The sequence below is a fragment of the Lepidochelys olivacea genome, assembly GCF_965140295.1.
Source record: "Lepidochelys olivacea isolate rLepOli2 genome assembly, chromosome: 4".
Lineage (NCBI taxonomy): Eukaryota > Metazoa > Chordata > Testudines > Cheloniidae > Lepidochelys > Lepidochelys olivacea.
The window spans coordinates 33926527-33951861 of record NC_140414.1 but is presented as its reverse complement, the minus strand read 5'-3'; the positions used below and the strand labels follow the sequence as shown (position 1 = coordinate 33951861).

Here is a 25335-nt window from a genome sequence, read left to right as displayed (position 1 = left end):
CGCATACCCTGGTTGAGAACCACTGTTTTGGAGGTGTAAATACTTCCAGATCTTTCTAGAACTGGGAGCCTAGCTTCCTGGATGATTGTGAAGTGTTGCCTTTCATTGCTAGTATAAAGCACAGGTAAGGTAAGCACTCTGTAATACACAAAAATAGAGAGTGACCCTGCACCACTCAGCATAGTATGAGAGACAAGGTCTATGCAGGGAACACTTTGACCAGATAGCTATACTATACCAGCAAAGTGTTCCTAGTGTAGATGCAGTTTATACTGGTAAAACTCATGCTTTTGCCAGTATAGCTTATCTCAGCTCCAGCCCCAGTGAAAAAAGCTATACTGTACCAGCAAAAGCTCATCTACGTTAGGGGCTTTTGCTAACATGGCTATGCCGGCCAGGGACCGCATATCATCACCCCTCTGACAGCTATACTGGCTGAAGTTTGTAGTGTAGAGCTTCCCATAGACACGCCGAATTCATTGGAAATGCAGAGTGGAGATACTGTAGTAGGGATTTTTGATTGGTTTTTGCCTGACTATAGAGGGGGATCAGTGAAACTGACTATACTTTGTCAGGGCACAAAGTTTGCAAACTGTACAGCTAGTGACAGAAATGCTTTTTCTTTAGTCCATTAGTTATTTTAAGTGCTATTTATGACCATGGGTAAAAATGTTTAGGCAGAAGTTTGATCTGTAAGCTGATAATTTGCCATTAACTATCTATCTTAAGCCACTGTGCCGGTAGTTATTCACTATTATTCTGTTCATTCTCCTCTATAGTATTTTGTGTAGGAACAGTTTTCTGTGCACTTTGCATATAAATAGCTTTTATGGACTGTTTGTCTGGTGCCCAGGGAGTGCTACCCATGTGTTCTGGGAAGGGGAAGAAGGAGAAGTATCAACACAGTGTTTCACTTCCTGCTCCTCTTTGTTCTCTTGTAGAGAAATTGCATCAGGTTCCACTGCTTCCACCCCTTTCTTCCTTTGGTCACTCCCAGCTGTCATGGTAAGAGGCCTCCTCTTCTGTGAGGCTTAGATTCCATCTCAGCAGCACCGTTACCCTCTTTCTCCTTTCGCATTGCAGTAGCTTGGGTTCTGGTTCGGTCCTACTCATTGCCCTTCCTTCCTCCTATTCCCAGCTACTTCTACTCCCTTTGCTTCCCACATCAAAGCAGGGAGCTGCTGACCTACCCTCAACAGATCATAGTAGGACTGCCTCCTGAGACTCTCTGGCCTTGCTCGCTTCCCTCAAGGCCTGAATGTCCCCTGCTGTGGGAGTGGATGGCTCCCTCCTTCTTTGCTTCCAGAAGAGGGGTCTGCAACTCTGAGTGTGTTTAAAAACTGAGGTTTAATTTGCCCTTTATGGGGGACAGGGTTTGAAGGGAGGGTGTCTGTTTGGCAAACTGAAATGGGGGGGGCATTGCTTTACGCTGCTCTGCACCTAAGCCTAAAGAGACTGGCACCTCTCCTTGGCTTACACTTTTTAGCCTAGTCTGCATGAGAAAAATGGCCCTTGACAACTTGAAATGGGGCAATTAAACCTCGCCATTGTGAATCTGTTCAGCCTGTCCATATAAGCAGAGGTTCTCTGCCTTTTTCTTGCTGAGGCCCACCGCAACATGCGATAAAAACTCCACGGCCCCTCTGCGCTACAACGACTCGTTTTCTGCATAGAAAAGCCAGGGCCCGTGTTAGGGGGTAGCAAGCAGGCCAATTGCCTGGGGCCCCATGCCACAGGGGCCCCCACGAAGCTACACTGCTCAGGCTTCGGTTTCAGCCCCGGGTGGCAGGGCTCAGGCCCTTGGGCTTCAGTCTCATGTGATGGGGCTTTGGCTTTCTGCCCTGGGCCCAGTGGTGAGCTGGAGCCGGTTCCCACCGGTTCGCTAGAACCGGTTGTTAAATTTAGAAGCCCTTTTAGAACTGGTTGTTCCACGAGAGAGAACCGGTTCTAAAAGGGCTTCTAAATTTAACCGGCCAAAAGTGGCGCCTTAGGCGCCGACTCCACGGGTGCTCCAGGGCTGGAGCACCCACAGGGAAAATTTGGTGGGTGCAGAGCACCCACCGGCAGCTCCCCTCCCCGTCCCACCCCCTGCCTGGCCCCAGCTCACCTCTGTTCCGCCTCCGCCTCCTCTCCTGAACGCACCCCCTCGCTCTGCTTCTCCGCCCCTCCCCAGACTTCCCGCAAATCAGCTGTTCGCGCGGGAAGCTGGGGCAGGCTGAGAAGCAGGCGGCGGCTTCGTGCTCAGGCCCAGGGAGGAGGCGAGCTGGGGCTGGGGGCGTGAGGAGGGCCACCCGCGCCGCAGCAGGTAACCTGGGGGAAGGGGTGGGCGCAGGGGAACCGCTCCCCGCCCCAGCTCGCCTCTGCCACCCTCAGGCTGAGTGTGAAGCCGCCGCCTGCTTCTCAGCCCTCCCAGGCTTCCCGCCGAACAGCTGATTCGCAGGAAGTCGGGGGGTGGGACGGAGAAGCAGAGCGGGGCAGTGCGTTCAGGGGCGGAGGTGGAACGGAAGTGAGCTGGGGCCAGGCGCGGGGCGGGGAGCTGCCAGTGGGTGCTCTGCACCCACCAAATTTTCCCCGTGGGTGCTCCAGGCCCGGAGCACCCAGAGAGTTGGCGCCTAAGTCGCCACTTTTGACGTGATCGGTGGGGGGAGCGGTCGCTCCCCCTACTCCCCCCCTAGCTACACTCCCCTGCCCCTTGGAGCCAGAGGGACCTGCCGGATGCTTCCTGGGAGCTGCCCCAGGTAAGCAGCGCTGGGACTCCCCATCTTGCCCCCCGGCAGGTCCCTCTGGCTCTTAGGGGTGGGGTGGACACCCACTACGAGACCCTCCTGCCCGGTTCTGGGGGCAGTCAGTGGACAGAGGAGGGGGGTGGATGGGGCAGGGGTCCTGGGGTGGGCGTCAAGGAACATGGGGGGTTGGATGGGGCAGGAGTCCCGGGGGTTGGGGTGGGCAACGACCCCTTCGAGGGGTGAGGAGGGAACCAGTTGTTAAGATTTTGGCAGCTCATCACTGCCTGGGCCCCAGTGAATCTAACGCTGGCCCTGCTTGGAAGATCCCCTGAAGCCTGCTCGCAGCCCCCCAAGGAGCCCCGGATCCCTGGTTGAGAACCGCTACATATAACTACTCCCTCCAGTCATTGCACTGCAGCTTCCAAAACAGAAACCTTGTATGAATAAAATCACAGAAACTGCAGTAGCTCCAAGCGAGAAACAAACAGGAATACAAGAGACGGTGCAGAGTCATCACAGAAAGGATTACACGAGCACTAGGGACTGTGCTGGGAAGCCCCCTTTCAATGGTGTCCCTGCAGCACCAGCACTTTCTATCCACGCTAGTGCTGGAGTGCCAAGGTAGGGTATGCTGGTGATAGGCAAAGGCAATTTCAAACTGGCTGGTCATATTTCTTTACCATTGCAAGCACTTTGGAATGTGTGCATGACCTGTGTTATAACTGCTGCACGGGCTTGTGGGAGAAATATAAACAAACTGGGAGGCGGTCTGTCTTTTGCCCGAGGAAATTAACAAATGGCTACATTTAGTGTGACACCTTTTCAGTGTTGCTAACACCCATCATTTTATCACAAGTCTTGCAGTATTTGGTGTTTCTCCAAAAGCTCCTGCCCCTGGGTGCAACACATGCAAACTTCAGCTTTTACGTTTTTTAAAAAAGTTCGTTTTTAGTCCTCATGGTTACAGAGGAAAGTGAAAGAAAAGGTGAAAATGTGAACCCAAAGGGCTCCAAACACCAGAAGACAACCTCCCTCCCGCACCTGAAGTTTATTACTTTTAAAAACTAATTAATTTTATTCTAATCTTGTGAGTTTTGAATGCCTGGGTTGGCAATAATGATCATACTTGATTTTAAAGAGAAACTTCTAAAGTTAGGTTTAAAAATCTTGATAGTGCATTCTGTTTGGAAGGATTTGGGATACAAATCCTTTTCCCCAGAATTTCTGTGGTGCCCACTGATCTTTCTGATATGTATAGTATGGTATAACAGTGTTTACTCAAACACCACTTAACTGACACACTATGGCTACATTTCAGCATTGTCCTGCAGCATATGTAACTTTCAGGTTACTCCTGGTTAACTGAACCATCATTTCTCTAACTGTTTTCAACGTCTCAGAAATATTTTGAATAACTAGAGTTCTAATCAATGGTATGTTTGTCTGTACCGCACCTAACACAATGGGGCCCTGATGTGGTTGGCTTCTCGGAATTACTGTAATCTAAATGTTAAATAATAATAAGTTACTAATGCTATGCAATCAAGATTGTAATATGAGAGCCTAGTACAGTCCAAAATGTGACTTCTCCATGACCTGTCACCCCTGTTGCTGTTTCACTTTGGCTTAATGGTGTACTTTACAGGAAGCTCAAAAGTATTATAGGGAGGGTTTATACTGAGTTGTTAGTTTTGTACCCAAAGATCAAAAACACTTGCTCTTAAAAGTATCTGGAACTTTTGACCCTGCTGATAACTAGCAGTGAACTGCTCATGGAACTACATGACCCTCTTAATTGCAGTGAGCAACAAAAATCACATCTGATTGAAATTAACTAGTCATGTACAGCGCATTGCCTACTAGAGAGAAGGAGCTAGAAGAATTTCTTTAATGAATTCCACTCCTTGTCATTATCCTGGGTGCCCTTAAAATATCATTCATTACATACATAGTATTGAAAAGGCTGTAGTAAAATGTGATCAATTTCCACTCCTCCCATTCAACACTCGGTGTATGTCAAAACTGCAATGTAAACCCAGGGTTAGTAGGACCTGAGTTAGCAGATCGTGGGTTTGTTAATTTAGGGCTTGAGCATCTACACTAATTTGTAACCCCAGGTTAGGAATTGTTGAACCCTGGGTCCCAACCTGGAACTCCAACATCTATACTGGGACCAAATCCAACCAACCATATCCCAAACTTCCTTTGTTTGTGGTGCACTGTGGGAAAAATTGACTGTCATCGAACTTCACTGTGCAGAGGACAAAAAGTCAGCCCATGGGATTGTGAGAAACTTTTGGTAGATTCCCAGAGCACTGCGTCGACACTGCAAAGCTTGAACCTTGGGTCCCAGTTTGCTTCATGCTTCAACCCTCTATCCCTGCCTGCATCCGAGCCCTGCATTTGTGTGATTTGTGTGTAGTTGGAAGGAGGGTTAGGTTTGAGCCTGAGTCTGAACCCTGGACTTACACTGCAGTGTAGACATACCCTCATTGTTTGGAATAACTGTACAGGAAAGATGAGAAATCCAAATAGAGGTGTAATTGAAGCGGCAGATTTCCATCATGGCTCCTCTTCTATCATATCATCTGAATCACTCAAGTGCACATTTTCTTTCCAACAATGAACTGTCCACAATTATTATTATCTATATTATTCAATTAAACATGAGGTGTACTGCGAGGAAATTATGCTGAAAAGATTCTGTGATCTGTATTGGCTCAATGAGTACCTTTTGGGTAATATCTTTAGAGATGGCTCTGCACCAAAAACAAGGCTCCAAAGAACTCCAGACTTCGGGGAAATGGAGATCAGCCTTGCAATACTGATGACCCATGTATCTGAGCTTGGGTGGGTAGCCTAAGCCTCTGCCAGTGCTACAATGTCCACATGGCTATTTTTAGATCATGCCAAGCCTGCATGAGTCTGTCTGTCTGGGCTGGGTGGCTCGCTGCAGTGTAGACATACATTGATCAGTGAATTTAGAGTAACCCTTGGACATGGAAAACAATTGATCACAGTCCTATTTATAACAGTGCTTAACATATTTGAAGACTTATCAAGTTTCCCTCTTCCCCCCTAAAGGTACCTAGATTTTTTTAACCTGTCTTTATAGATCAGGTTTTCCAAACATTTTCATTTTTGTTGCTTTCCTCTGGACTGTCTACAATTTGTCCAATGTGGAACCCAAAACTGGACACACTACTCCAGCTGAGCTCACCAGTGCTGGCAGGACAATTACCTCCTGTGTCTTATATACAATGCTCTTGTTAATACACCACAGACTATTTGCCTTTTCCGCAATTGCATCATATTGTGGAGTCGTATTCAATTTGTGATTCACTATAAACCCCAGATCCCTTTCTAAAGTATTACCACCTCACCAGTTATTTCCCATTCTGTAGTTGTGCATTTGATTTTTCCTTCCTAAGTTAAATAATTTGCACTAGTCCTTGTTCAATTTCATCTTCTTGATTTCAGACCAATTCTCAATTTGTCAAGGTCATTTTGAATTCTAATCCTGTTCTCCAAAGTGCTTGCAACCTCTCCCATCTTAGTGTCATCTGAAAATTTTATAAGCATACTCTCCACTTCATTATACAAGTCATTAATGAAAATGTCGAATAATGCTGGACCCAGGACAGACCCCTGTGGGACCTCACTCGTTTCATCCTCCCAGTGTGACAGTGAACCATTGATAACTGCTCTTTGAGTGTGGTCTTTTCAACCAGTTGTGCACCCACCTTATGGTGATTTCACCTAGCTCACATATCCCTACAGTTTGCTTATGAGAGTGTGCAAACTAGACTCTGTCAAAAGTTTTACTACAATCAAGGTATATCATGTTTACCTCTTCACCCCATCCACTGGGCCAGTAACACTGTAAACTGAAGAAAGTAGTTTGGTTTCGGATGATTTATTCTTGACAAATCCATGTTGGTGGTTATTCTCTCTGTGCTTACAAATTGATCGTTTAATAATTTGTTCTAGTATCTTTCCAAGTATCAAAGTTAGCCTGACTGGTCTATAATTCTGCAGGGTCTCTTTGTTTCCCTTTTTAAAGATAGGTCCTATGTTTGCCCTTCCCCAGTCCTCCATGAGTTCTCAAAGATAATTGCTAATGGATCCGGGATGTCTTCAGCTAATTCTTTAAGTATCGTAGGGTGAATTTTGTCAGGCCCTGCCGACTTGAATACATCTAATTTCTCTAAATACTCTTTAACCTGTTTGTTCCCTACTTTGGCTTGTGTTCCTTCCCCCTTGTTGTTAATATAAATTATGTTAAGTATCTATTCACAATTTATTTTTTTAGTGAAGATTGAAACAAAACGGAGAGAACATTTTTAAGACAATAGGGCGGTAGGTTGAACCCATACTGGAATTTGCGTTTACTTTATGCTTGTGAAAGTATTTTACTTTTTTATTTTATAATAAGCACATGAAGAAGAAACTTTGTTGATTTACACAACTGTTTATTTCTGCTGAGTTGTTCCACCACTGGATACAATGGTTCCTAACTATTTTTGCAGGAACCCCCTTTGGCTTGTTTTGGCAGATGGGTGTTCCCGTTCCCTTCACATCCCTCTGCATCATGTCCCAACACAGTTCTGTTGCATCTCATTTCCTCTGTTCTTTTGTCTACCTCTCCTGTCCTTCCTCTGTCCTCTTTTACCATCCTGTTATTTCCCCCCTCTTTCTGTTCTATTTTTAGTCCTTTTGGCTCTTTCATTATTTTTTGACTCCGCATCCTAGCAGCTCCATCTTCTCTATCCTTTACTTGACAGACGTTACAAGCTGCTCAGGGACCATGCTATGAACATGCTGCCCACGCTTGAGAATTCCATAGCCATAGGTCACATGGCTGCATTTAGTGGCAGGGGAACACAAACAAGAGAAACTTGAGTGAGGAAGTTGCTGCCCTGTAAGCATGAGATGCTCTCTCCGCTGGCTATATTAGGGATTACTGCTGACGCGGGGAGGACAGGTAAGCATTTTCAAAGAGCTGAGAGGTGCTTACGTACAGCTGTAGGAGCATGCATGCTAGGGGCTATGGTGAATCTGAAGTCAAGCATGAATTCATCCCTCAGGCCAGATCACTCATTTGCTTCTGCCTCTTTTGGGTATATAAAAAGTCCAGCAATGGAGTTGTCCTCTGAGGCAAGGGGCTCCCGGCTTCCCCTTGGGTCAGGGTCTCATGGTCCAGATTCTTCTGTTTTCAGGGCCTTCCCTAAACTAGATTTCCCCATACCAAGGGTTGACTTTTGTCTTTGGCACTCCCTAGGGAGTGGTATGTGAACACAGCCTCTCCACCAGGTTCCATTCAAGGGCCCAGTGGTAAGCAGCTAAGTCCTGCACCCCAAAGTGCTGTACTTCTGCTTCCCTGGATCACTTCCTACCAGCCCCTCTCTTCCCAGTGAATAAAATAATTTATTTGCTGAACTCAAAGATAAAGTCCTTTGGAGAGGTGTGACTTCCTCCTTCAAGGACTTGACCAAATCCTTACAACCAGACCTCAGGAACTCCTGCTGTGCTCCTTCGCAGAAGCTCCAATTGTAAATCTCTTTACCTCCACTGTCTGCCACCTCCTGAGATGCTCTGCTCCCCTTTTAAGCACCTTCTCCAGCCTGTTCATGTTTTTCAGGTGTGATGGGGCCAGAGCAGCTTTTTAACCCCTTCCTTTCCAGTGTGGGGTTTGTATGCCCCATCACAGATGAGATATAGGATACTGGGCTAGATAGTCCTTTGTTCTATATCAGTGTGGCCATACTTAAATTATAGTCTTAAATCAGTTTGTTACCACTGACACTATCAACACATTAGGGTTCCTATACTTAAAACATGCCAACTCAGAACCGTGCATACATCTATTTTGTAGCCTCACATGTAAAGTCAAGCTTCCTAGATCCTCTGTCAAGACTGTTCATAAGGACCTAATTCCTTTTTGGCTTTCAGTGAGAAGTACACTATGCACAAGGTCAAACTACTGTTGTGCTAGGCAACTCACTTCACTGATGTATTTTTAATGAACACCAAAATGGTCATCATACGTCTCACTTATTCTTCTAATTGTAGGCATAAATCTAGAAACCAATATTAATAGGGCTAGTTACCTATTTCTCTGTTTTATATAGTCTTTAAACCTGTTTGGATTTTGTATAATTGTATTCAGTTGTCCTCCTACTGAAATTTTTTAAAATAATGGTGGTGTAGCAAAGTGAAATAAATATATCTTGCCACAGTTGCATTTTGTTGACTTCAGCAAGCCTGTTTTATTCACTCATGAGAACATACCACAGCAAGCAACCAGAGATAGTTTAGATCCACTGTTAGTTATTCAGTATTTTTTAAAAAAACATTGAGGTATGTGATGAACTGTTCTGACCCCACCCAGAAGTTCAGGAGGGAAGGAGTTAACCTGTAATTCTAATTAAACAAGAGACCACAGCTATCTGCCTTTAGTGTGGGGACCTGTAAAGTATCAAGGCAGAGCCAACTGTAGGCAAGCAATGAGTCACCCTAGAAAAGGGATGTGCCATGGGAAGTCAGGGGCTGGGCACTGACTAACTATATTTAGTCAGAGAGAAGGTGGGGTGGAGAGGAACGTGGGCAGGATGAGCTGCTCTGTACATTTGGGAGTTGGCTGAAGCAAGCAACCACTTAAATGTTACTTTAGCTAAAGAAAGCTGGGATTGCATTTGTGTTTAGCACTTAAAGTGGTGGTACACTTTTAATACTAGTGCTGATCTGCAATAAATTGCACAGTGGTATTGTCTAAATTATATACTGATGTGTAGACTTTCTTTTTTTAAATGGCCTTCCCCTGACTGCCATATCCCAAGGACATCGTGGTAATTTAAGGGTAGTGACTACAATAAATTTTGACTTATAAAAGGGGATCAAGTTTATCATTCTCATTTAGTTTTTATAGTGGGTATATTTTAATATACTGTTTCATCTTTGGATATATCTTTGGATATTACAATATCTTCTGACTGTCATACTTTTTTAATGGTGATTATCTTGTATCACATATAGACCCTTTCCTGGATATGGATCCCAGGGCATTTTACAAATTATAGTTTCTATATAAATTATTGGACTAATTCTACCATTAGATACAGACTGACAGACACATGCACACACTCCTATTAAGAAAGGCGTGTGTGGGGGGGGGAAATTTGGCCTTATGTACTGTCATTGAAAGGCAGTCAATTTTTTGGTGAAAAGTGATAAATGTTTCCCAAGCATATTGTAAAACTACACAACATCTTAAGGAGAGGAAAAGAAGAATGTGATATTGAACGAAAGAGGGAATTTCAGGTAGGCAGATTATATCCACCTTGGGATTTGGCCAGAATGCTGAAGTTAAGTTAATATCCTTGCTTTCCTGAAGAGTGCTGTGAGATTTTTCACTACTTAATGTTTTACATCTCATTTGAATGATGATAATTCCAGCAGCATAGTGCCAGTGTGCACCCTACTGGGAAGTTGTTCAAAGAGAAGAGTCCGGCAAATAAAAAGTTTTCTTCTGAATGCTTCCTACCTGGCTTTTCCCAAGGACTCTCATTCAATTACTTATCTGACCATAATACAAGAAGCCAAGCTTCTACACCCAGAATGGAATTCAGGAAGACAGCCCACTTAGAGCAGATCAGGATATGTCCAGGACTACATATTCAACACCCCGTAGTTAGCTGCTACAATTTTAGTAGTTTAGTAGCTGTTACACAAATGTAACGATGACATTTTAAAAGAAAAGATATGAGGTCAAAGTTTGAAACACACTTCTTAATTATGCAAGCAAAATTTGCAGCGGTATCTCTTTGCAGGTCACTGAATGCACAAAATAGATACACTTGCAAAATTTGGAGGAGTATTTAAGGAGGCTATTAGAAAACACACTCCAAAAGAGATCAAATGTTTCTTGGAATCACAAAATGCACAGAACAATTGGCAGTTTTTAAAAGATAAGGTTAATCCATAAACCATCAAAGGAAAGTATTACCAGCTGCTCAAAGAGAGCTGCTCTGCAGAAGGACTCCACTTTTCCTTCCTTGTTTGATTATTGATTATTCCTTTGACAGACGTCTGTTCGGAACGGTGGTTAACTGACTAACAGTGTTTCTTTTATCAAAATATCAGCAAAAGAAAAGTCATCTATGACTCCAACATCCAACAACATTCAGTCGACTCCAGGTAAGAGTACATCCTTTCACAATCTTATTTATAATCTGTTTAGAACAGACACATTAATCAATGATGTTTCATAGATTCTTGAAGTTTAAGGCAACAATGGACCATTAGATCTTTTAATCTGACCTAATGTATAGTACAGGTTGTTAAATTTCATTCAGATACCCCTGTATTGAGTCCAAGCCCTTGTGTTTGGCAAAAGCATATTATCCAGAAAAGCATCCAGTCTTGATCTGAAGACATCAGTAGATGCTTCCCTTGGTAGCTTGTTTCAATGATTAATCACCCTTACTGTTTAAAAATGTGGCCTTATTTCCCATTTGAATTTTGTCTGGCTTCAGCTTCCAGCCTTTGGTTCTCCTTATGCAGTGATGAGCTGCCAAAATCTTAACAACCGGTTCCCTCCTCACCCCACAAGGGGGTCGTGCCCTCCCCCCTGGACCCCTTCGCCATTCACCCCCCTCCCCTGTCCCCTGAATGCCCCCGGAACCAGGCAGGAGGGTCTTGTGGGCCACCGTTGTAGGTGCCCACTCCACCCCACCCCTAAGAGCCGGAGGGACCTGCTGGGGGGCAAGGTGGGGAGTCCCGGCGGTGCTTACCTGGGACTGCTCCCAGGAAGCATCTGGCAGGTCCCTCTGGCTCCTAGGGACAGGATAGGGTAGCTAGGCAGGGAGCAGGGGGAGTGGCCGTTCCCCCCACCTATCACATCAAAAGTGGCGCCTTAGTCGGCAACTCTGTGGGTGCTCCAGGGCTGGAGCACCCACGGGGAAAATTTGGTGGGTGCAGAGCACCAACCGGCAGCTCCCCGCCCCGTGCCCAGCCCCAGCTCACCTCCGCTCTGGCTCCACCTCCTCCCCTCAATGCGCCACCCCGCTGTGCTTCTCCGCCCCCACGCCCCCGGGGGGCGGGGGGGAGGCTAAGAAGCAGGTGGCGGCTTCGCACTCAGGCCCAGGGAGGCGGAGGCAAGTTGGGGAGGGGAGCGGTTCTCCTGCATGCCCCCCCAGGTTACCTGCTGCGGCGCGGGCGGCCCTCCTCGCGCCCCCCCGCCCCAGCTCACCTCTGTTCCACCTCCTTGGGCCTGAGCGCAAAGCCGCTGCTTGCTTCTCAGCCCTCCCAGGCTTCCCGCGCGAACAGCTGATTCGCGGAAAGCCGGGGGTGCGGAGAAGCAGAGTGGGGCGGCACGTAACTCAGGGGCGGAGGAGGAGCGGAGGTGAGCTGGGGACGGGGATGAGGGGAGCTGCCAATGGGTGCTCTGCACCCACCAAATTTTCCCCGTGGGTGCTCCAGCCCCAGAGCACCCACGGAGTCGGCGCCTAAGGCACCACTTTTGGCTGATGGTTAAATTTAGAAGCCTTTTTAGAACCGGTTGTCCCATGAGTTGTCCCTCACGGGACAACCGGTTCTAAAAAAGCTTCTAAATGTAACAACCAGTTCCAGCAAACTGGTGTGAAGCGGCTCCAGCTCACCACTGTCCTTATGCCCTTCTCTGCTAGATTAAAGAGCTCTTTAGTAACTGGTATTTTCTTCCCGTGAAGGCGTTTACACATTATCATCAAGTCACCACACAACTTTCTTTTTAATAAGCTCTTTAAATCTCTCACTTTAAGGCATTTTCTCCAGTCCTCGAACCACTTCTGTGGCTTTGTAATGCACTCTTTCCAATTTTTCAATCTTTTTTACTATGTGGACACCAGAACTATTTATGCTATTCCAGTATTGGTCTCACCAATGCTGTATGGAGAAGTAAATAACTTCCCTACTTACTACTCCCCTGTTTATACATCCAAGGATCGTATTCGCTCTTTTTACCATGGCATTGCACTGGAAGCTCATGCTGAGTTGCTTGACCACTATGACCCATAAATCCTTTTCTAAGTTATTGCTTTCTAGGATACACACTCCAGTTCAGTACTCCAACAACCAAGAACATTCAGTCCACTCCAGGTAAGACTACATCCTTTTATAATCTTTTTTATAATCTGTTTAGAACAGACACATTATTAACAATTGTAATTAATTTTGTATTTGTTTATTATATTAACAATTGCAATTAATCGCAATTAATTTTTTAATCATGCGATTAATCACGATTAATTTTTTAATCGCTTGACAGCCCTAATTAAAATGCATTTTATCCAAATGGACCCAGTTTATCATGTCATCCCAATAGCTCTGTATGACTGCTCTGGCCCCATCATAACACCAATCCACAAATTCTATCAGCAGTGATGATATACCTACTTTCGGATCATTGATGAAAATGATGTATAGTATCAGGCCTAGTACTGATCCAGGTGGAACCCTGTGATAAACATACCATTTGATGATGATTTCCCATTGACAACTAATGTCTTAGATCAGTAATGTATCAGTGGGAAGGGCAGAACTGTTTCACTGAGTGACCAAGAGGAAAATGTCAAGGGAAATCAGAGAGTATTGACACAGTGACTGCATCCTACACAGAGTGCTTTACCCTGCACTTTCAAAGAGGTGCACAGATATTATGCTATTTGATCCTGTTAACATTAAGAGTAGTTGCTAGGCTACAAAGCCTGTGCACTATGTTAAAAGTTTAGTGGTTAGACTTCCCTTATTGCCTTGCAGCTCAGATGAAAGAATTTGTGCATAGCAAGGTAATGCTATGAGCTAGCACCATATGCTGCAGCTTGAACCTAGTCACAAAATGGTAAACACTTGAGGGTGCAGGGGAGGACTGTGAGGCTCAAGGGTTTGTAGAGTCTTTTATTTCTAGCCCATCAGTTCAGATATGGCCAGATATCACTAATAGTAGGGGAGAGAGGGGGAACCACCTCTTAAGACCATACAATGAGTCTTGTGTTGCCATTTACAGCTGTGCCAAGTGGGCACGAAATATTACGAAATCACACTGTTATCATTTTGCATACATTTGGCACAAATATAAATGATAAAATAAGGTGAAAAATTAAGCCCTCCTTATATTTTTAAAAGCCCCATATCTGACCCCCTCCCTCCAAGATCTCTAAGGCTGTTTCCATACTCCAGCTTGCTTGATAGTTGTCTCCATAAAGTGAAAGGATGCACTTCTGGCTATGAAAAAATTGGGGGAATAGGAACCTTTCTTCAGAAGAAGTCATTGTTTGGAGACCTTGAAAAGAAAAACCGAGATTAGCATCGTCCAGAAATGTGAATTGGTGACCATGGCTTTCTTCAAGCAGATTATGTTAGCAAATTATTAGCAAAGTATACTTCATACCATATACTGCACACTTTACAAAGCAAAGACTAGATTAATAGACAAGGGGGTGTCAAACCAGAGCTTTGTTGCCCTAGTATGAAATATGGGCAAGAAAAGAATGACTCTGCTATTTTAGGCCAGCTTTGTTAATATACCATTCACGTATATATAGTATGGTATAGAGCACACAGATTCCTCTGATTTCTAATCAGCTAATACTTTACAGGTCATATCTCAGCTCTCTCACTCTGGCTGGTCTCAGAAATGCAAATGAGAGTGCAGTGTGCTGAGCAAAGGGAACAAAACTGACTGGTCTACCCAGCAGCCAATACAGGGGGACGACATCAGAGCACTATGAATGGAGACACATAATAATAGCAAAAAGAAAAGGAGGACTTGTGGTACCTTAGAGACAAACAAATTTATTTGAGCATAAGCTTTCATCAGCTACAGCTCACTTCATCGGATGCATCACCACAGTATATCATACATCACCACAGTATATCATGATGCAAAGCCAAATGTCAGGGTGTCACACTGTGTGATGATTTTGTGCCTCTTTGCTGATTCTATTCACTAATGAAGCTGATCTCTTCCACCTCAGATTTGATTATCATGGCCCTGATTGTCTGCCGCCCTGCACCTTGTGAAGTCATTGGCAGCCGTATAGGGTGGGTGTAAAACCCTGCCATCCTGATGTAGCACTGTTTTACACCCACGGTGCAGTCACATTGCCAGCCCCAGTGTGCAAAAATCATGACTCAAGCGAAAAAAATGGATTTAAAAATCAGAAGATTTTAAAAATATATAAATTTGGGGTTTCTTTAAATTTGACTTCTAATTTCTGAGCCTTTAGTGTGCACTTGGGTCATGTTCTCCACAACCGTTTCTCCACAACCGTGGAAGCTAGAAACTTTTTGTGATGAAAGCTGAGATTTTCACAAAATTACCTGGTTCCAGCCACTGGTGCTTTAAGAAAAGCACCATTTCTTGGAATAATCTCCCAAGAGTTGTCTTTGCACTGGTGTAGATGATGACACAAGACACGTGCTGCACGCCCATGCATTGTTGCTTGTCTCCCATTCCTTTGACCATGCTCTAAACAATAAATCATGGCCTGTTTATGAGACTAAGGCTGGCCTATACCTAAAATTTCTGCTAGTGTAATTATATGGGTTAGGAGTTTGACTAGTGTAACAGTAGTTACATTTACCATTAGAGTTTATTTTGGTTGGGGAACTGGTATAAACCATACCAGCAAGAGAACACTTTTGCCAGCCTAAACTGTGCCTTCATTAGGTCTTTCAAACATAGACAAGGCCTATAGCTGAGTGTACCTATCACTCCATTGTGAGTTAGAGCATGAACAATTGAACAGGAAGTGGTGGGCCAAGGTCATACTCTGGTAAAACTGCAGTCGCCTGAAAAATTTGGGCACCTCTGTTCTAATCCATGCAGTTTATATTCATCTTTTTTATACATCTTCAGGAAAAATTAGCAAATCAATGGTTCAACAGTTAACTTCTCTCTATACCACCAGGGCTTCCAACAGAAACCCCTACGCTTTCCATGTGACTAGCCATGCAGCTCCCACTAATTTCAGTTTGGTGTGAATGTAAGTGGTATAGCTAAATCCTGCACATCTTTGGAAACATAAGGGAAAGCATTGTGATCCTAAATACAATACAAATGCTTTGTGTGCACATTATTAACTTTCATATTTTAGCACCAAACAGACCTGGAAGATGGCTGCACTAACACAATCCTTTATATTACTTTTCAGTTTCCAGTGATTCAACCATTACTACAAACAGTAGTACAGATGTCTCAGGTAAGCTTCCAAGGTTTTCACTTTGCCTGGGATTCAGAGGTCTCTGTCACCTGCTGGGCATGTAAGACAATGAGAGAGATCCTCTACACCACAAACTTGGGCATGCATTTAAAAGAAGATTTATTTATTTTTTGCTTTTGGAATATAAATGTCAGTAGAAAATTGTGCTGAACTCCTCCAAGCTGCAATGCAACCTTAATTCAGTCCCATTGTGCGTATGCATTATGATACAGTCTTTAATTACGTGATTGCATACTATTTTTTCCCACTGGATCCCTGCCTCATTTGTTGCACAGGATGGATATTGCTCAACTGATGAGCAGTTTTTCAATATTTTCTTTTATCCTCATTGATCAATGTATGGCCCCATGCACACGATTGAAATCATGCTCTGAAGACAGAATTATTAATTTCCTTATCAGCTTTTCTCTGGCAATCTGAGGGTTTATAGAATCTGAGGGCTTCACAGTCATTTACTCATTTATCTTTACAGCTGTTATGTGAGAGGAAGGGGTGTTGTTATTCGTATTTTACAGATGGGGGAGCTGAGGCACAGAGAGATTAAGGTCAAAATATCCACTAATTTTGGGTATCCAATTTGAGCTGTCTCGGACATGACTTTTCAGAGTTCTTAACATCTTGCAGCACTTCATATGTCTGAGCACAGCTCCCACTGAATTCAGTTGCAGCTATGAGCACTCAGCACTTCTGCAAATTGGACTACAGGGTCTAGAGTTGGGCAGCCAGTAAATGAGAAACACACAATTAGTGACCACCTGTAAAAAGTTTAGTTTAAGTGATTTGCCTGCCATCACACAAGAACTCTGGCAGAGACAGGGATAGAATCCAGTTTCCAGAGCAACATTCAGCTGTCTTAACCATGGGACCATCCTTTCTCTTCCTGCGAATGCTTGCCTCATCCACTACACACCTTTCAACTTCTACAACAAATGAAGCAGGGGTCCCACGGACAACAATTTCCTTCACTACATAGCTCTGGTTTGTCCCTAGCACAAATCCAGCATATGCGCTGAATGACACAGGAGTTCTGTGGAAAAAATATGATGTGATCATGCAATTAAAGACTGCATCATAATGCATATGGACAAGGGGGGATGAATTAAGGTTGTATTGGCAACCTTAATTTTGGCATTTCCTAACTTTTGAGGGCTTAATTTTGCAATCCTAATAACGTTTTTATCTATTAACATATGTGCAAACACTGGGTCTAATTCTGCTCTCTCACCAATGTAAATCAAAAGTCATATCTCCACTGAAGCAAATAGTTACTTCTGATTTACATCAGTGTCTGCGAGAGCAGAACTGCGCCCCCCCCCCCCCCCCGCCCGTCTAAGAAACATACTGCTTTTCACTGTAACCCATTTTAACATATTTCCTTTTCCCTTCTTACCTGGAGTCTTTCCAATGCCGGGTCCACTCCTGAAGTCTTTATTCAGTCCCTAGTCAGCTAAAAGTATCAATGAGATATATTCTCATTGAAATTTTGCCTAAGGACTTCACTATTGGACCCCCTATGAGGAAAATTTCTCAGATCATAAAATCCAGTACAGTTGGCAGTCTGTACTGGATCATAAAATCCAGTACAGTTGGCAGTCTGTACTGGATTATAACTGGATCATAAAATCCAGCACAGTTGGCAGTCTGTACTGGATCATAACTGGATCATAAAATCCAGCACAGTTGGCAGTCTGTACTGGATCATAACTGGATCATAAAATCCAGCACAGTTGGCAGTCTGTACTGGATCATAACTGGATCATAAAATCCAGCACAGTTGGCAGTCTGTACTGGATCATAACTGGATCATAAAATCCAGTACAGTTGGCAGTCTGTGTTCCAGAGTGCTCCAGAGAGACCTAAGGTTGAAATAACAGGTGGTAACATAGCTAGCTGGAATTGAGTTACATTGTCAAAGTTATAGTCTGCAATATGCCTTGCCCTAGCCAACAGTAAATCTTTCACTTCAGTAAACATCAAGGGCCTGATTCTGATTATGAGCAGCTGCAATGAATTCTGCGGTGTTACATTAGGTGTAAAATCAGTGTGAGTCTCTCAGAATGGGCTCCTCACCTTGGATTTCCCTTTGCAAGCAGTCCTCACACACACACACGTAAATTCACCACAGTGTACTTCATTTATGTCTTATATACTTCGTGTCCCATCACCTTAAGGCTTTTTCCAAGCTTCAACATACCCCGATGGCACAGAGTGGGGGAAATAGAGGTCTCAACTCTCTGAGATCCTGAGCTTCTTTGCCCTTCTTTCAGCCTCCCTCTCTCCCATTTAACAGTCCCAGCCGATGACCTGAATCCCTTTTTCCGCATCAGACTTTTTGCCCACTTCTGAAGTCTCCCCATCTACAATATCACCCAGCTTACCCTGGATTTCAATAAGCTGTTGCCCTTGCTTCTGGATCTCTCCAGCCCTCAACCTCTTTGCCCTTGCCTTTCGTCGTCTTCATCTAACTCATCTGCTTCTAATTCTTCCTCTTTTTCATACCCTTTACCTTCGGGTTCTCCCCAGGAATTTGGTTCTTAGCTCGTCTCTTGTCTTGTCTGTCCTGTTTCTTCCTTTGGCTTCTTGGCCTCTTTCTTGTTGTCTCACCTTCTCCAGTCCTTCCCCCTCTAGCCATTTGCTTCTCTGGGCATGTCTCTTCTTCCTCAAAGGAAAAAGGCTCAAAAGGGGTTGCAGTTAACACAGGTTTGGGCTATGTCCTGACCATCCACCCCACTTCCATCGAAATGTTCCCTAAATCTCCAGAGACATCCTGGCCACTGGACAGACTTTCCCTTCCCCATGAATGCACGTTAGTTTCAGTCTTTCCCCCGGCTTCATCCATTAGGGTTTCATCCCGTCTCTCCTAACCAATGAGCACCCTGTGTCAGAATGTACTAGGCCCTTGGCCCTCATTGCCCCCTCCCCCTTCCCAGCTCTCATGGAGTTGGTGAGTGTTTGTTTTGTTTTGACTGCTTCCCAAAGTTTGTTTTGACTGCTTCCCAAAGGTTCCAGCCACACACACAACTCAGCAAGATTACAGTCCATGTTGGGGCAGTCCCTCTTCAGATGTCTTGAGCCCCAACACTGGTAACAAACAATCTGACAGATTGTGAGCAGGGTTTTCTTCCTCCCCCCTCTTACAATTGGTTGTTCCCCACTTTTCCTCCCTGAGACAGTTTGTTTTACTAGGGACAACAGCCTCCATGAACTCCTCAGTGAGTTTAACGGCAGCTTCTAAAGTAGGGGGTTGGTGCCTCTGCATCAAACCCTGGTGACCTCAGGGAGACTCTGCAATCGCTGTTCCAAAATAATGGATGGCCTGATATCCCCCACTCCTTGGCTCAATCTGGCCTCATCCACCTAGTGGCCCAATCTGATACTTTTTGTGCAGTACAGCTTGCTGCTTGAAACCTTTGCCTGTTTCATTCTGCCAACGGACTCATATGATCTAAAATGGCTGCCTTTACGGTATCCTAATCTGCAGCTTGTTCAGCGCCATGTAAACAGCTTGAGCTTCTCCTGAAAGAGAGGGAGCTAACTGGAAGGCCCGTACCGTCTTTTCCCAGCCTGCTCCCAAAGCCACCTTCTCAAACATAAACAAAAAGCCATCGGGGTCATTCATTGGGCCTATTTTGCCCAGGCCTGTGCCCATCACTTAGTTATCACTCCCTACTGAGGGACTCAACAGCTTCTCCAAGAGCTGTTGCTGCACTTGCAATTGGCCTGCAATATATTGCTTTGTTGTTCTGCTGGCCAGGAAAACAAGAATTATCTCTCGGTGCACTGGGTCATCTGAAACTCCTGACGGGTTTTCTTTAACTCCATTTGTTGCTCAACTACCCAGCACAGGAATGTCTCCATATTGCCCAGTCTGCCACTCCTTCTCATCATCTTCTCTCTCCAGTTCTTTGCCTACACCAGAATGGGAAATCCCAGATAAACCCACAAATATCACAGGGGCACTCTTGGCAAGCAGGCCTCATATGCTGCCAAGTTGATGCGTGAAATCCAGCCCCCTTTGAAATCAATGGTAGTTTAGCCATTGTCTTCAGTGGAGCTAGGATTTCACCCCATGTATTTAGATAGGCTTTTCCTTAATGGAGTGAGTTATTAGGGAGGGGGACCATGGGTGGTGTATTCTGGTTTGTTGGTTTTCTGTGTGGAGAGGGGAGTTCTTTCAGTATTGCTGAAGTTGTCGATTTAGATGAATTATGTTGTTTTAAAAAATATATTAATGCAAGTGGGCCTAGAGATATTTGATAGATATGCTACATATATTGTAGGGGAAATAGGTAAAATAAAGAACTTGAATGTTTTTTCTTTCAGTTGCTTCAAATGTTACCTGGGAACCAGTTTCCCAGACCAACTCTTCACAACAACCAACACAGGTCACTACATCACCATCATCAATAAGAGAAGAAAATGACAAAACTAGTAGTGGTAAGTGATAACTTTTGCTGATCAACTACTGAACCCATTGGAGGCTGCATTTCTGAACAATAGTGTGGAACAGTAGAGAGCACAAACAATGTAGTTCTGATGGTAGAATTAGGGATTTGAGAGCCGGTGTTCTCTTAACTGTTAAGTTTACTTCTCAGATACTTCGTTCCACTGTAAACCTCTCCATAATGAAGTCCTTCTCCAGTGGCTCAGACACTAAAATGTTTCATTTTTATGAGAGAGATGGCTTTGAACCAATGCATTGGATTTGAACAAACTTGTATTTTGAGGAGGTGGAATGATAAGGTCTTTTGTTTGTCTGTTTTTTAAAAGAAAGTTGATAATCAAGACATGACCATGTAAAGTGATCAGAGTGGTCCCAGAATAGCATTCCCATATGTAAACAATAAAACCCAGATTTTAAACAGTTCTAGTATGGGCTCAAAACAGATCAGTGTGACATTTATTAAGGAGCTTTGAGAGGAAAATGGAGGCAGGGTGCTGCAGAGCTACTCCTGGCCATGAGGGGGAACTCAGGCGGTGGCTGACCCTGTTACAAACAAGCAGGAATAGAATCCAGCTGCCTCTCCCACAGCTGTGTTGACTGAAAAGGGAGTTAAATTCAGTACACGCTTTTGTCCCTAAAGTAAATAGATGTGACTCTGAGCAGATCTATTGAGTAAGAAAGTGCCATTTTCACCATTACTTTTCAAAGCTAGAATAATACTTTGGACCCATTTCAGCAAAACACTGACGGATGCACTTTTTACATATGCTTAGGTACTTTACCAAATAGGAAAGGACTTCACTATGTAGCTTGATTATAGCTTCACTGAATTGGGGCCTTTAAAATATTCCTTTTTTAAGTTATCATAGAACTTAAAGATGGAAATATTTATGTGGTCATGTAGTCCAGCACCCCAATAGTGCGCAATGGCTTCCCAGCGTATTCTCCAAAATGTTGTTGAGTCTAGTTTTAAATGGCATAAGTCACCAGAGCTTCTTTTTCTTTCCTTATGTCTGTGTTCTATAATCTAATGGATTTAACTGCTTCAAAGTGAGCATAGGATAATTTAGGCTAGGGAAGCGTAACAATTTCCAAACTATTACTCCCAGTCCCCACCCTTTGGGCCTGAAAATCAGTCCTCTCTTTTACTTGTCAGTTACACTTTCAAATTCTATATTCAAAATTCAGGCTTTGCCTTTGTATTGAACAGTCTAATGTGTTTGGTCCTCCTTCACTGTATTTTGGCCAGCCATTCAGATGCTGTTATTGCAGAAGGCATGGCTAAAATATCCCCAGTGCAGAAGCTGTTGAAGTGTGGGAGAAAGTGTCAAAAGCCCTTCACAAAAATCACTAATGTGGCTCCTTTCGGTTTGATAGAGGTTCCTGACTCAAGGGTATCAATGCAGCACAGCCATCTGGAACTAAAACATACCGATAGGTAGGGCTCCTGGCATGTGAGGAAATGCTGATGAGGAAAAGCATGCCTGTCTGTGCAGCTTAGTTCCAGGTGGTGGTCAGTATTGATATCTTGGAGTAGGCCAGGCTTGGAAACCTCTTTTATATTTTGAAGCAGTAGGGGAGAAAGAAAGGAGGGGGAAGTCTAGTGAGTGGTATATCCATAAGCAAAACATACATTAATACATAGAGATGGCCCCGAGCCGGAAAAGGCCCAAAGATATAGGGCCTCAAAATCTGTGGGTATTTGAATTTAAATGGGTGCTGATATTTTAATTCAGGACCATTTCAATAGATATGATTTTCCCTGTTCGCCCAACACACCCTCAGCCTGTGTGCAACTTAATGGATGGTGCTTATTATGTGATCTTCTTACTTATAAAATGCCCTGCCACTTGGAGCAAGAAATTAAAATGTTCAATTTAACCAATTAATTCCCATGTATAGACTACTACCAAAGAAGCAAATGTTCCCTGATTATATTTGCAGTCCTTACCCAACCTTTATTTTCTTTAAATCAGTGGGAGCTTTGATTAAGGACTGTGGGATTTAACCCCATAATCAAAGTAGGGGCTTCACTGTTAAGGTTTTGATTGGAAACAACATGAAGGGTGGCCTTTCTTGCATGCCCACTCTCGGCAGAGAAGAAACACAGCACGCTTTCTTACATCCATCCCCCTGCCCTCCAACTGCATCTGCAAATTAATAAGACAGTATATAGCTGTTCCATTGGCTATTCTGGGGTGTCTCGCTCTTGTTTTGATGCAGAATGAAAACAAATTTTGAAACAAATTTTGAAACCTCATAATTTTTCACGAAAGGTGATCGTGGCTTCATTACTTGCATTCCACCATCTTTATTTGCACACTGGAGGGGTGTGGCAGGGAAAATGTTTCCTGTGTCCTCATTTCCCTCTGTGACAAGTACACAAGACAGACCAGATTTTGCCTGTAAAATGGAGACTAGTCTATTACAATATTGGCCACTACCTTTCTTTTTCAATTACGCTTCATTCCCTCCCACCACCCCGTCTTCAGTGTGTCTCAGAGGACAAATGGCAATAATTTAAGATGGCCTAATGAAATTTTAAATTTCACCTTAAAAAACCACTAGCCCGGATCAATAATAAAAATGAGGACGTTCTGCAAAAGAACATTTATATTGCTTTTTAACTGGGGAAATCATTTTGCCCATGCCAACCCCTGATCCCATCCACACAGCAGAGATTTGACAGCTCTCCCCATCTCTGCTACTATTTCTGTTGCTGCTGTCACCTTTCATTATAGATTTGGAAAAAGCCCTCACAAAGTCTGTGCGCTTTGTGAAAGAATGCAATAGACTTTTTTCTCAGTCTACCATATTTCTTCCCCTCCAAAGGCACTCTTTCCCTCTCCCTCTGTTTATTGATATATTTGGCCACTCTCCTTTAACTTTTATTAATATTTGAGGACAACCCCAGTAGCTTTTACTAAATCAAAACTACTGCATCAGCCCTGCAGTCCACACCCCAAACAAGAGCTGTGTGTAAGATCCAGACCTTGTCTCTCTCATCAGCAAAAGTTGGTCCAGTAGAAGATATTACCTCACCCACCTTGTCTCTCTGGTATTTTTGTTTGTGGTGAACTACAGATGCAAAAGAGCACAATCAAGTGTGTCTATAAATAATAGAATTCTATACTTAATAGAATTTAGACCTCTGACTACCAGGGGCACAATCAATTAGACATTTACTGTGAGATTTTCAAAGCTGCCTTGATTATTTGAACAATGATTTACCATTAATTTGAATGGGGATTGGGCATTCCAATCCCTGAGGATTTTGATGTTGCACTATGCCCTAGTGGATAGAGCACTAGACTGGACCTCAGGAGACCTGGTTCTGCCATTGGCCTGCTGGGTAGCCTTGGAAAAGTCACTTCCTTGCTCTGTGCCTCAGATACCACATCTGTTAAATGGGGGAATAATGATGCTGACTTCCTTTATAAAGTGCTTTTGAGGTGTGGTGGTAAAAGCTGGGTTTTATTCACATCTGCAATCAGCTGCATGTGCGATTGATTATAGGTGCAAAATTAGACGCCTGAGTGAATCCTCTTTTAAAATTTGGTCCTGTGAGTATATGTGTAAGGTGTAAGCTCCACAGAAATCACTTCGTTTTCTGCTTAAAATCTCTTACTGGAAATAGAAAGATTTTGACTGGAAACACACACTGTTTCTTTTGGCCTGAAAGATGCTTAACCAAAGTAGCCTCAATTTTTGAAGCGTGTCATGAATTACTGAGATGGTTGACTATACATCATTTTTCACACACAGATAATTTTGGTTTTGATGTTCTCTGCACTTTGCAATCATTTTTGGCTTATTTGATGTGGTTCTAATATCAAAACTAGTTAGCCTGCTGGGAGGGAGATTAAGAGCACTATGTAGAAAAACTGAAATGTATGTGGATTGTATATAAGATAAGTGGTAATTCACCCTGAGATCAAGAGAGGATATATGTAAAATTTCAGTTCATTAAAAGAAAACGAAGGGCTATTGGACACAAGTAGTAGGCAAAACTTGATGCTCAGACATCAGATTTACAGAAAAGCTCCAGTTTTCCCCTTGCTTTCCTGCTGATTATTTCTTTGACAAATATGTGTTGAGAACAGCGGTTAACATACTGTCGTTTATCCTACCAAAATATCAGCAGGGAAAACTGAATCACTGCCAGCGAGTTCTGTGATGGCAGCATCAGACTCCACTTGGATGATGTCTGGTAAGGCATCCCTTTAAAAATCTTATTTATAATCAACTGTTGACAACAGACCCATTAAACAATGATGTGACTGTTTTACAGCAGCAACCTGCTTTCTCTGTTGTGATGCTTTGCTGTGAATTCAGCCTCCTCCTGTTAAGCATGCAGAAATCTTTTCTGCAGCTGGTGGAATAGGCACATGATGAATTACTGCAGTGATGTGTCAGTGGGAAGGGCAGATCTGGATCACTGAGTGCCCAAGAGGAACCAGCAGGGGATTCTATTACAGAACCCTGGCATTGTAATAAGCGGAGAACTCAGATTTACACTGTCTCCTTCTACTTCCTACATCAAATTAAGTCTCTCATAGATCTGAGTTACGGGTTTTATCAAAACCCAAATGTCTAGCAGGCTCAGTGCAGCTCTTCCATTTATAAGCACTGGCTGTGTCTGAATGAGTCAGCCTCTTTAGGGGATTGGCACAAGAACTGCTCCATCTACTTAGGAGATCGCAATACTGTGTATTAGACACAAAGCTTAGATACTACTGAAGGCCCCAAATCAGTTGTTGATATTTAACTGTAAAGGAAATTACAAATAGAATTAAGAGAATCTCCTCATTAGGTTGCCTCTTTAGGCTCACGTTAGATCCAGTGCAGAGGGCCCGTGCACAACTTTGTGCCCACTTCAACCCTCAATATAGGGCTTAGGGGC

At 43.7% G+C, this 25335-nt stretch overlaps 1 protein-coding gene across 3 annotated transcripts in view; it reads left to right on the top strand.

Annotated features, from left to right (window-relative positions):
* EMCN (endomucin) overlaps positions 1–25335 on the top strand; it is an 89560-nt gene that overhangs the window by 14507 nt on the left and 49718 nt on the right. For 2 of the 3 annotated variants that reach the window (XR_014711205.1, XM_084625343.1), the window contains exons 2-6: positions 10869–10922; positions 12810–12863; positions 15920–15967; positions 20312–20425; positions 24574–24642. Coding sequence is in view for 1 of the 3 variants with exons in the window: in XM_084625343.1 (XP_084481469.1) it covers positions 10869–10922; positions 12810–12863; positions 15920–15967; positions 20312–20425; positions 24574–24642 (339 nt within the window). In the remaining 2 variants the exon portion in view is untranslated. Of the gene's footprint in view, positions 1–10810; positions 10923–12809; positions 12864–15919; positions 15968–20311; positions 20426–24573; positions 24643–25335 lie in introns of all 3 variants that reach the window. The other variant, XR_014711206.1, reaches the window with a different exon arrangement.